The sequence below is a fragment of the Loxodonta africana genome, chromosome 9 (genome assembly GCF_030014295.1).
Source record: "Loxodonta africana isolate mLoxAfr1 chromosome 9, mLoxAfr1.hap2, whole genome shotgun sequence".
In the NCBI taxonomy this organism is placed as follows: Eukaryota; Metazoa; Chordata; class Mammalia; order Proboscidea; family Elephantidae; genus Loxodonta; species Loxodonta africana.
The window spans coordinates 7,868,067-7,881,114 of NC_087350.1; the positions used below are offsets into that span (position 1 = coordinate 7,868,067).

The 13,048-nt window shown below is 46.6% G+C and overlaps 1 protein-coding gene across 9 annotated transcripts in view; it reads left to right on the forward strand.

The window, feature by feature from the left end:
• SYK (spleen associated tyrosine kinase) overlaps window positions 1-13,048 on the forward strand; it is a 133,298-nt gene that overhangs the window by 56,086 nt on the left and 64,164 nt on the right. For all 9 annotated transcript variants that reach the window (XM_064291034.1, XM_064291030.1, XM_064291027.1 and 6 more), the window contains 2 exons: window positions 8,282-8,746; window positions 11,899-12,059. In XM_064291034.1, the coding sequence (XP_064147104.1) occupies window positions 8,333-8,746; window positions 11,899-12,059 (575 nt within the window). In that variant the 5' untranslated portion in view covers window positions 8,282-8,332. The remainder of the gene's footprint in view (window positions 1-8,281; window positions 8,747-11,898; window positions 12,060-13,048) is intronic.

Sequence of the window (13,048 nt, forward strand, 5' to 3'; positions counted from 1 at the left end):
GTGATAGCTGCCGAGGTGAGATTAGGAGTGAGGGTGGGCAGGAACCAGGTGAGCGTTGCAGAGCTCAGCCGCTCTGTATGTTCACCCGGGTTGTGCCCCTGCAGGGGACAAAATCTCCATCAGAGCTGTTGGTTCCGGAAGGCTTTTCCAGCTGCTAGCCTGGAGTGAACGTCTGTGCTTAATTGTCCACTTAGCCTCCCCCAGAAACATTCATTTATAATTAATTTTATAATTAGCTCAACGTTATCTGAAATGGTTGTGTTTATGATGTTAAGCATGGGGCCATCACTCCTCATCTGTAAAGTTCCTGTCTGATGAAATAGAACTACACAGATGGTATTTTCCAAGCTAAGTGACTTGTGAAGGACAAAGATTATGTAATCTACTTTAGTCCTGGGTTTGAAACACTGGGCCCTGAAGTCTGCTTGCCATGAAACATTATAACCTGTTGTAAAGGCAGCTGCAGAGGGTAACTTAGAACACGTGGCAGGCTTGAGAATGTGGCTGGGTGGAATGGGGCTTATCCTCATTCACAAGAAGACATTTTACAGCAGACCTGCGTGGGATGCTGGTGGCACTGCAGGGCTGAGGCGGGGGAGGGCAGAATCCAAGCCCGCGGAAGAACTGTGGCTGCTTATCGGACATGCTGGAGCCTGACCGGCACCAGGCAGCGCTCTGAGGCCAGGAGCATTGTCTTTGGCAAGGTCCAAGTCTCCCTGTAACTCTTCACCGTTCTCATGTGTGCATGGGTCTGTCTGTCTGTCTGCCTCATGCACAACACACACACATACTCTCACACAACTCTTACTCTCGCACACTTACATGCTCACTCACATTCACACACACACTGACATTCACACACACACTGACATTCACACACACACTGACATTCACACACATATGCATACTCACACTCACATATTCTCAATCACTCACACACTCCATACCACACTCATACACATACACAGTCACATTCATACGTTCACATCCTTCATACACTCACACACTCTCACACACACATATACACTCAAACGTATACTGTCACATATATTCACTCACACATGCACACACACTCTCACACACACGTGTACACACTCACAGACCACACTCACATTCACACACAGTCTCACAAACACTCGCATACATGTTCTCACACACTCATGCTCCATACCACGCTCTCACACATATACACACACTCACACATTATCATACACTCACACTCACAAGTACTCACACTCACACACATATACTCACACACACTGTCACACGTATTCAAATTCACACACAGTCAAGTACACATTCTCACACACTCATGCTCCATGCCACACTCTCACACACGTACACACACACTCACACATGTACACACACACACATACACACTGTCACACATATTCAAACTCACAGTCACGTACACATTCTTACACACACACACCACACTTACACACACATGTGCTCACATGTTCTCACACAAATTCACACACACGCACCCCCATCTTTTTAAGTGTGGGGCTGCCCAAGCCTTTCTCGACAGCACCCCACCAGGATCCAGTCCTCCTTTCTATCCAGAGCTCACCTCGTGAGGAACCCATTTCTGTGTGGACAACTTCTCACTCTTCACACTTGACTGTGGATTTGCTCCAGGGACTTGGGTACTCTTATCACCCCTCCCACAGGTGGGAAACCGTGGCTTGAGAAGCTAACAAGCTAACATGCCAGGGTCCACCGGCAGTGAGTGGCTGAGCTGGGCCAGGACACCAGCCTTTCCAACCTCAGCCTCTGCTCGGCACCTCCACTGGAGGACACTGACCTCTGCTCCTTCCAGCCCTCCCTGTCCTTTGCTCATTTACTTTGATGAGATAAGGAGTGTTTGTTAATCAAATTTACTGCTAAAAATGCTAGAGCAATAGAAGATATACATTAGATTTGTGGGCAAGTGACAACAGCCAGCACAGTGGTTTTCAACTAGGGAGAATTTGGCAATGTCTGGAGACATTTTTGGTTGTACTCTTGTGGGGTAGGGGGTTGCTATTGGCACCTAGTGTGTCCAGGCCAGGGATGGTGCTAAATGACCTATAGTGCACAGAATAGTCTCCATAGTCAAGAATCAACCAGCCTAAAATGTCAATAGTGCTGAGATAAGAAGACCCTGAGCTAACTTAATGAAAGTCTCTAGATGGAAATGGGTAAGACCCATCCCAAATAGAAGGGGGTGTGAGAGGGTAAAAGCAGAAGTCTTAATATGTAAATTCTGGGTAGGGGGAACATGTTTTTGCAGCTTGTGAAAAGGAAGGTTTTCATGAGCCACAGCCCTATGTGGGTGCTGAACAGCTGAGGCAGCCCATGACTGATTAGTGGACCATGGCGTGCAGACCCACGGGAGAGGCCAATGCTGTGGCAAGTGTTTATTAGATTGCAGTGGCAACTTCAAAGCTCGTTACACTTTAAAGAGTTTTAGGCAAAACAAAACCGTGTGGGGAAAAGTGACCAGGGTAGTAAAAGGTGTTGAAGTAACGTTAAGTGTGGATGAGTTTGTTCCTGTTGAGATGGGACAGTGATAGCTGTGATCAAGCTTTTGAGGAGAGCTCCGTGGAAGCAGAACTGGAAGTGTTCTCTATGTTGTAGGAGGCAGGTCAGGGATTGGGGTGCAGGAGAAGGAGTAGGAAACCAGAGAAGAGAGCCTTTTCTCACAGAAGCATCAATTTGAAGGAGCAGTGAGCTCCATTTAGAAACTCTGTTCCATCAGATGTAGCCAGGCCATCTGTCCAGGGGCTGGGGGGATCTAGAAGACTCTCAAACTCTGGTACTCTGCCTGGTAAAGCAGTAACTGCACATTTAAAATTTTTATTACGAAAGTGATATACATTCATTAGAGAAATCAAAAAGAGAGAGAGAGAAGATCAGCATGTTTCCACTGAACAGGTCTTCTTTGAGCAGTTGCTCTCTGGTCAACATCAATGGGCAGGACGGCGAAGATGACCAGTCCTCTGGAGCTCACATCTCAGGGGGAGGGCAGATCATAAACAAACAAGCAAGAAGATAGCAGGCTTGCAGTAAGTGCTGTGAAGGAGATAAGTACAATAGAGAGATAAATATGAATGGGGACAGCTGGGTAGGCAGAGGCAGCAACTTTAGGTTGGTCATCGGGGTACACCTATCTGAGCAGGTGATATTGAACAGGGGACTCAGAGCTGGGAAGGACCAGCAGTGCCAAACCAAAACAAACAAAACAGCCAAGAGAAAGTGGAGGAGCTGGGAGATAGAAAAGAACTCGGGGTAGGAAGGATAGGTAGAAGGGGGTGTGGCTGGTCAGAGAGAGCACAGGGGCCAGCGAGCAAGAGGAGCCAGAGGGGGCTCGGGGCAAACCAGGCCAAGCACTGGGACAGGCAAGAAGGTGTGGGATGTGACACGTGCTGAGAGGTGTTTGGAAACATCACTCTGGCTGCTGTGTGGAGAACGGGCTACTAGGAGCACAGGAGTGGAAAGGGGCTGACTAGAAAAGGGAATTCCACTGAGAGGAGAGATGAGGTGGCTTCACTGAGGACAGTGTTAGGAGATGGTGGGAAGCGATGGGTCTGCAGTATATTTTGGAGGAAAACTGAGAAGAGAACCTTGGAGTCCAGCTCATCTAAGCTCCATCAAGTTTCACCTGAGCCTCAACAAATGGCCTGGCTGTATCTGACGGAACAAGGTTCCTGAATGGAGCTCACGGCTCCTCAAGAGGCCTCATTCCAGTGTATAACAGATGCTTCTGTTAGACAATGCCTTCTCTTCAGACTCAGTGGGTTAGAGGTGAGGAGTAGGTTGACAGAGAAGAATCCTGAAAGTCTCTATGGTTTTTTCGTTGGTTAGAAGTGGTGTTATTTCCTCCATTAGGAGAGGCTGAGGGAGGACTGTGTTTGATGGTGGAACAGCATGAGCACCCGAAAGCCCTGTTTCAGGTACCTGAAGGGTGAGTTGCCTGTTAGACAGCCACGTGGAGATGTTAGCTAGGCAGATGGTATGGATCCGGAGGTCAGAGGAGAGAGCAATGTAAGATTCACGGGCATGTGGTTGGGGATGAGAATGTGTGAGTTGACCTAGGGAGTAAGTAAGGGGAGTGAGTTTTGCCAACTAATGTGCACTAAGTCGTCCTTGCAATAAACCAACTCCACTCTAAAAAAACACCGCCGCCACCACCACCACCAACAAATGCCTCTTTCTTAAGCCAGCACCTAGGGTTGGGTCAGGCACAGGAAATCACACCGTCAGAGCACAGGGCCGCTCAGTGGTGATGGTTCTGATGCCTGGGTGGTGGAGCCTCTTCCCCCATCAGCTGAACTCAGACTTGAGAACAGATCTGAGATATACCATCAAAGCCACTCAGGCGGGTCCCTAGCCTGCACCTGCAGGATCGGGCCAGGCAGGGCTGCTCCGAGTTTACGTGTGCTCCCAGAGGGCCTGCCCACGGCCATCTCATCTCATGTTGATTCACTTCAACAGGCAATTCACACCCAAATGTCGGCGCAGATGGAAATATGAGTGGCAAGCCAATGAATCAACAAAAGTGGTAGCCACATTGTTACAATTTTTAGAAATCGGAAAGTATTTGTTGACATTTTACTTAAAGTACAGTTCTTTAAGACTTACTCTGTTAGCTGAAGCCAGCAGTGGACTGCCACTGTGTGAAGAGAACATGAGAAGCCCCCTTTACAAGCGTGATCAGGGACAGTGACACGGTGTGGCGGCGTTTGAATTAGATCTGAAAAGATGACTGAAAGTGGCCAGAGGAACAAGAGGGTGCAGCCCCCGAGCAGAGGGAGTGCATTGAGCACAGACGTGGTAGAGGGGCATGGAGGCATTGCTGGGGACTGTCGCCCATGGCCTGTGCCCCATGCCTGCAGAAATGAGGTTGAGAATGAAGGAGGACAAGGACATGTGAGATGGTTTGGGCAAGGAAAGCTGCCAGAGGGTCTGTTTAGTGAGAGAGGGAGGTGACAGCAACCATGGTGATCCATCCGTGGAAGAGGAAGAAGAAGGCAGGCAGCAGGCCAGCTGAGTTCATAGCAGTGCAGACTGGAGACGATGTGTTTAGATAGTAGAGTGGCACAGACAAGGGGAATCGGGGACATGTGCCAATGCCACTTGGAGGAAAAGTGGGCAGGATACTGGAAGATGAGTGTGAGACAAGGCAAGGACTTGAACGACCCAAGTTCCTAGGTACAGAAATGGCTCCTACCGGAGCCACCACCTGGGCCAAGGCAGGTGGCCAGGGCCTCAGACAGCTGATATGAGCTTGCTCTCTCAGATATGGTCAGCATCACCTGAAGTGTTGGCACGGAGAGCTGCAGACCCCTACATTGTAAGGAAGCCCTGGGAGATTTCCAGGCTCAGGAAAGTTTCAGAGGTGCTGGCCTGGGTACTGGGATCCCTGCGCTGTAGGTGGAGAGAAGGTAGAACTGGGGGGGAGGGGGAGGGAGCATAGAGCACTGCTAGGAAGACCCTCTGCAGTAAAGGAGCCTGGTGTGAGAAAGGAGGGTTTAGGACTTAGCTGTTCAAGGGCAGGGCAGAACCAGCAACAAAAGCACTGAAGAAGGACCAGCCTTAGGGGAAAACAATCAGAAGAGAAACATTCATTCCCGAAGACCCATTGACTCGTTATTTTCCAAAAACATCTTTTTTGTTAATAGTATTCTTAGACTTAAGAGCAAATATGGACGCTTTTTAAAAAAATCTTGCCTAGAGGTGAATTTTTAGTTTGTTGAACAAAGAAAACTGAGCCATTGATAGTCAAATGCTGTGAGAAGCACAGCAAGACAATGGCTTATTTGTGCTACCAAATTATGACCAAGCTCGTGTGCCGTGAGGGGTCACCCAGGATACTGCTTGGATGCTGTTGCTTAGAGAAAATCCCATGACCTCTATGAGGCGAGTGTTCTTGTTTTACAGCCACTTGTAGGACAATTCAGAAACCCCGGTAGCATAGTGGTTAAGTGCTATGGCTGCTAACCAAAAGGTTGGCAGTTCGAATCCATAGGCGCTTCTTGGAAACTCTATGGGGCAGTTCTGCTCTGTCCTATGGGGTCACTATGAGTCGGAGTCAACTCCATGGCAACGGGTTTTTTGTTTGTTTTCTGGGTAGTAGAACATTTCATACTGAGAAGCAGCTGTTTCACGTGAACATAAATGTGTGTGTGAGAAGCATTAAAGGGCGTGTACATTTTTACCTGAGTGATGCAAATGGGTAACACACTTGGCTGCTAATTAAAAGGTTGGAAGTTAGAGCCCCCCCAAGGTGCCTCAGAAGAGAGGCCTGGCAACCTACTTCTGAAAAGTCAGCCATTGAAAGCCCTATGGAGCACAGGTATACTCTGACACACAGGGGGTGGCCATGAGTCAGATCAGATTCCATTCAGTGGCAAATGGGACCACGATTTTCCTCCTGGATGAACTGGTGGAGCCATCTAGGTAATTTTCTATTGATGGCAAGTCCCTTTTGGTGAAAATATACACTTCTTGGGAGGCTTTCTAGACCAGCAATATGTATCTTCACAGTCACCACTGAAAGAAAACACTTTTCCTGTTAAAGATATGTTGATAGCCTCCTCTTTCTTCTAAAGGTCACGTGGCAATGGTGTGAAGTGTCTGTTCAGTGGGAGAACTGTCTTTTCTGTAGTAAATGTCCTCATCCAATGGGAAACCCACACTCTTTCTTTCATATGGATAATGCCGATGGTAGATGCTGGCACCCAGGAAGCCATTTGGGTAGTCTCCTCCACTCCCTGTCTAGAGAAGGGGGGAGTGGACAGTGCCATGTCCTGGGGCCCTGGGGGTCTGGCAGGATGTCCCTCTTCATGCCTCAAGGAAGTGGTTGCTGGTCTTATCACCCAGGCCCAAGGTGGGAAGGCCTTGTGGTGACCGCTGTCGTGTTATACTTGGTGTGTGAGCGGGGCTACCATGGCAGCTCTCTGAGACTTCACTGCAGCAAGCGACAAAACTAAGTGGAGCCTTGTGTTTTGGGGTTGCTGTAACAAGTACCACAAACTAGGTGGCTTCTAAGAACAGAAATTTTTTGGCTCACAGGTCTGGAGGCTAAAAGCCTGAATTTAAGGTGTTGGCAGCACCATGTTCTCTCCAAAGGCTCTAGAGGAAGATGCTTTCTTATTTTCTCAACTTCTGGTGGCAGCATAGCCCCAATCTCTGCCTGAGTCTTCACGTGGCCGCCTTCCCTCCATGTCTCTTCTCTTTTTAACAAGATTCCACTCCTGTTGGGTTGGGACCCCCCCTGCTCCAGTATGACATCATGTTAACTAATGACATCTGCAGAGACTCTATTGCCAAACAAGGTCATGTCCAGAGGTGGGAGGTGGGGGTGGGGGTTAAAGCTTGAACATATCTTTCTGAAGGATCCAATTCAACCTGTAACAGGTGGTATCAGACAGTAGCCACCTTGAGGCCTACAGGGACTCTGGGAGGTTGTCGCTTTTCGTCTCTTAAGGCAGCGGCCTGCTGCTGTTGTCACCCGGGGCCACAGGTGGGAAGGCCTTGTGACCACTCTCACAGAGTCTTAATTGGTGTATAAGTGAAGCTGTCACACCAACTCACTGACGTTTCACTCTGGTAAGTGACTAAACAAAGTAGAATCTTGTCTTTCAGGTGGAAAATTATTTAGTGATATTTTTCATTGGTAACAGAACTCTGACCAGCCATTCATTTTATGTAAAATTGTCTACATCTCAAGGGAAGTCATTGGTTTAACCTCACACTGACCATGGCCTCTGTGTGCCATCTGCTGATAGTCAGGTTAGGTGCTGGGAAGTCCAGTTTTGTAACCGTACTTCTCTTTTTAATGTGGCTCTTTCTTAGAATTCATTGCACCCAAACTAAAAAAAAAAACCCAACCCCTTGCCGTCGAGTCAATTTTGACTCATAGTGACCCTGCAGGGCAGAGTAGAACGGCCCCATAGGGTTTCCAAGGAGCAGCTAGTGGATTCAAACTGCCAACCTTTTGGTTAACAGCCAAATGCTTAACCACTGTGCCACCAGGGCTCCTTGTTGCACCCACATAAACAAAAACAAAAGGTAATTTGGTCATTTTTGTCACTTTAAATAATATTTTGAGGGTGTGCTGGGAAGCTGTAGTCGTTACATAAGCAGAAAGGACAGCAGCATTTTGGGGTGCTATGTCAAAGTCCAAAGAGGCAAAAGTTCCCGTGCTGACCTAGAAGGGCTCAGGCGGATTTAAGAAATGTGCCTTGCAGCTTCAGTTTTCCACACCTGATGTCCTGTCTTTGTTTTTCCCCAGGTGGATACCTCCGTGTATGCCCTCTCATCGCCGTCAGGCGAAGAGGCAGTCATGGCCAGTGGCGCAGCCGACAGTGCCAACAACCTGCCCTTCTTTTTTGGCAACATCACCCGAGAGGAAGCAGAAGATTACCTGGTGCAGGGAGGCATGAGCGACGGGCTCTACCTGCTGCGCCAAAGCCGCAATTACCTGGGAGGGTTTGCCCTGTCCGTGGCCTATGGGAGGAAGGCACACCACTACACCATTGAGCGTGAGCTGAACGGGACCTACGCCATCTCAGGTGGCAGGGCCCATGCCAGCCCCGCTGAACTCTGCCTCTACCACACCCAGGAGTCTGACGGCCTTGTCTGCCTCCTCAAGAAGTCTTTCAACCGACCCGCTGGGGTGCAGCCCAAGAGCGGACCCTTTGAAGACTTGAAGGAAAACCTTATTAGGGAGTATGTGAAACAGACCTGGAATCTGCAGGTGAGCTAGCAGTGGCGCTGCTACTGCGGCTGGCCCCACTTGTTCGGGGTCCCTTGTAATTCCGTAGGCATCTGCTCACACGGGAAACCAGTCATATAGTGATGCCTCTAACACTCAAGCATCTCCTTGGTCACCAACTTTGACAAAAATTGACTTGCTCAAGGAGGCAACCTCTCTGTTTTGCAGCCACTGTTGAGAGTAAAAAACAAAACAAAACTTATTGCCATCGAGTCAGCTCCGACTCACGGCTGCCCTACGTGTTACAGAGCGGTAAAACTGCCCCATAGGGTCTTCTTGGCTGTAATCTTTGCAAAAGCATATCACCAGGCCTTTCTTCCATAGCACCACTGGGTGACTTCGAACCACCAACCTGTAGATTAGTAGGTGAGTGCAAACCATTTGTGCCACCCAGGGTATAAGTCCATTAATGCCAGCGACGTGAATTTCTCCACCGAAGGAAATCACTGATACTCAGCTCATGGTGTACCCTTTCAGAGAGCCATCCTTAGGTGCCTCACAGAGGCACACTAATTGGCACTTGATTTTGTAGCTTAATATTATCTCTTATAGAATATTCCATGTCAGCACACACATAGCATTGTCATCCTTTGTTTTTGTTTTTTTTTTTCCTGCGTGGTATTCCCTCCTTTGTACTTTAATTTCTCTAACTAGTGCCGATTGAAGGACGCTTTCATTGTTTACAAATAATGCTGCTATTAAGGCCTGATGATCTGCTTCTGTAAAGATTACAGCCAAGAAAAACCTATGGAGCACAGTTCTGCCCTCCAGCACACGGCATGGCCGTGAGTCGGAACTGACCCCACAGCGGCTAATGACAACCACTCACCAAGCTTTTGCACGGTATCTGCACGATAAACTTTGGGCAGGTTGGCTTTGCCAAGTTAAAGGATGCGTGTATTTAATTTGGGTACATAGTGACAAGTTGCCATCCAGAAAGACTGCAGAGGTTGTGACAACTTACACCCCTGCTACATCCTTAATGACACTTAGTATCATGAGTCAGCTGGTTTGATTGACAGTCTTTTGTTTGGACTTAGTGTTCAACAGTTTCTCCTCGCGTGTCCTGGTGTATGCTCAATGCATCGTTTGCTGTTTTCTGATACATCCAGATTTATGACAGTCTAAACTGCTCGAAGATTATATACGGTGGCTTCTTTCACACTTTTAATATTGTCTGTCTCAAATTCAACCTTACAGACAGATGTCAATACTGTGAGCTCAGTATTTTTCGTTAGCATTTTCTGGATGTGTCTTAGACTATCTTTTTACGTTTTTTTCTTTTTTTTTTAATTCGTCTTACTTTTTAGAACAGTCTTTTTATTTTTTTTTAATATACTGGAGAAAATACAGAGCTCCCACATAGTCACCCCTGTCCCCATGTGGTGCTTTTGTTACGATTGACCAATATTGATACGTTGTTATTATTAACTACAGTCCATAGTTTACATTAGGATTCACAGTTTGCCTTGCCTTTTGACCAATGCATAATGTCATGTGTCCAGCATTGCAGTATCCTACAGGATAAGTTCACTGCCCTAAAAATGCCCTGGCCTCTCCCTGTTCATTCCTCTGTTCTCCCCTAAGTCCCTGTCTATAATTTTGCCTTTTTTAGAATTTTGCAGTTAGAGTCAGTTTGTAGCCTTGTCAGACTGGCTTCTTTCATTTAGCAATATACACTTAAGGTTCCTCCATGTCTTTTTTTTTTTTTTTTTTTTTTAACTCTCCCAACAATAAAAGAGAAGGGAACACTCCCAACTAATTCTCTTTTTTAATTGTGGTAAACATATATGTAACAAATGTTTCCCATTTTAACATTTTTTTTACATGGACAATTTAGTGACATTAATTATGTTCATTATTAAAGTCAGATAAATCAGATGGATAGAGGTAAAAGTCATTCTTTTTAGGTATAGTTGTATGATTTTTCACAAACACATAGTGTCAGGTAGCCCCTGCCACCATCAAGATATGCAGTGGTCCCATCACCCCCATCAAATACCCCTGTGCTCCTCCCCATACCCCAGACCCTGACACCACTCACCTGAGCTCTGTTTCTGTAGTTCAGACTTTTCCAGAACGTCACAGAGAACGTCCTAAGAACGTAGCCTTTCAAGTAGCCTAAAGCGTTTTTAGTTCATGTGTGTCATGCTTGCAGCACTGGTTGATTTTTTTGTGTGGCTGAGTCGCGTTTACACCCTTTCACTTTGAACTTCCGACTCCCTTTGTTCCACATGCCTCTCTGGCATGTCACCTATCGATGCTTTGGCTTTCATTCCATCTGTGAAACGTGCTACAATTACCACACTCACATTCCCTTCCATCTTCCTTCCTCCTTCCAACTCCTGGTTGGGGCTGGTTATATTTTTATTTTTACTTCTTCAGGTTCTCTTTGTAACTTGGGATAATCAAATGCTGGTTCTTCATTTTTTACTATAGAAAGGATCTATTTCTCTGCCACGGAGAAAGATGAGGAAATCAGTTCACTTAGTTTTCAGCCCATTTTCCCATGTTTGTTCTTCGCTTGGTTATGTCTACAATGTCAAGATCGATCACCTTCACTTTCTGTGGTTGCCTTTCTTGCAGTTGCAGGCAGCAGGATACCTGAGTACTTAGAGTGAAACCTTGTAGAAGCAGATATGAAAGCGTTACATTCAGACCTCTGGATGTATGAGCTCTTCTAAGGCTTCTTAATTGTTATTAAATGATCAGGTTCTAATACAGAACAATCCCTTCTAGCAAACTGTAATCTAGACCTCATGGATTATACCATATGGCTTCTAAAGCCCTGTCTGACTGTTAAAAGGCCAGCCTCCCTATTCTAAAATCTATTTTGTTCCTTGTAAATTTGAAGGTTCTTACATCATGTATAAAGATTTTATTCATTTTATTGAATGAATGAAGGATGGATGGATGGATGGATGGTTGGATGGATGGTTGGATGGATGGATGGATGGATGGATGGATGGATGGATGGATGGATGGATGGATGGATGGATGGATAAGTAAATTTGATCTTATTTTACCATGTTAGGGCTCAGGACTAAAAGGAAATGATTTGTGCATCTTTTTAAAATTTTTATTATCACTCACTCTGCTCTTCTCCTTCCTCCTCGGAACCCTCCTTGTGGCAGGGTCAAGCTTTGGAGCAAGCCATCATCAGTCAGAAGCCACAGCTGGAGAAGCTCATTGCCACCACTGCCCATGAAAAAATGCCCTGGTTCCATGGAAAAATCAGCCGGGATGAGTCTGAGCAGATTGTCCTAATAGGATCAAAGACAAACGGAAAATTTTTGTAAGTATTTTTATTTTTCCCTATCCTCCTACCTTCAGACCTGTTTGACAATTGGAGTACTTCAGCTTCCCCATTACTGAACTCCAGGTGACCTTGGAGGGGGTAGGGGGGGTCACGCACCATCATCTGACAACACACATGTTGGCCTGCTGTGAAGACTTGAAGCTATAGCTCTCACTTGTAGCTTCTGCCATGTGTTTCACCCAGTCTGACCCTAAAGTGAACACTCTTTTTGGCCACTGAGGGACATAATGCTTAAAGAAAATGTATTCAGCTACATATTTTGCTTTTAATGGCAAATATAGTGTGCTTAATGACTAGTTTATCCAACTAAAATAAAAATACGTTCACTCAACTCACCCCCATGATCTGAGGCTTTATTCCTATTTTCACTTGGAATTAAGTGCTTATAGGGTAGAATTAAAGAAAATTTGCTGCAGATTGTGGACTTCAGCCTATAAACTCAAAATCCGAACAGAATGTACATATTCTAACCTCTGTTCATTGCTAGGAGCTCTGGTGGCACAGTAGTTAGGCATTTAGCTGCCAACCAAAAGGTCAGCAGCTCACATTTGCCAACCGCTGCTTGGAAACCCCATGGGGCAGTTCTACGCTGTCCTGTAGGGCTGCCGTGCACTGGAATTGACTGGAGGGCAACGGGTTTGATTTGGTTGGTTCACTGCTGTCTTTAGTGACTCGGTGTAAATTTACATGTTAGAAGGTCTAAGTGATTCAGGCCGAGTCCAGGCAGAGTCAGCGCTCAAGAGAAAATAAGGAGCTGCCTTTGGGCCGCTGTCAATGTTATTCTCCTGCGCGTATCCGGTAGAAGGTGACAGCAGGGCGATGCTCACCAGGCGCTGTTTTGCTACACTCAGTGTGTCTCCGGAGATGCTGATTGGGTGCCACACGTTGAGACTGTTACGTCTAGCTTTGGAGACTTAAACAGAAACGGCAATATAGCTCATCAGGCACGTTGATTAATATCCGGC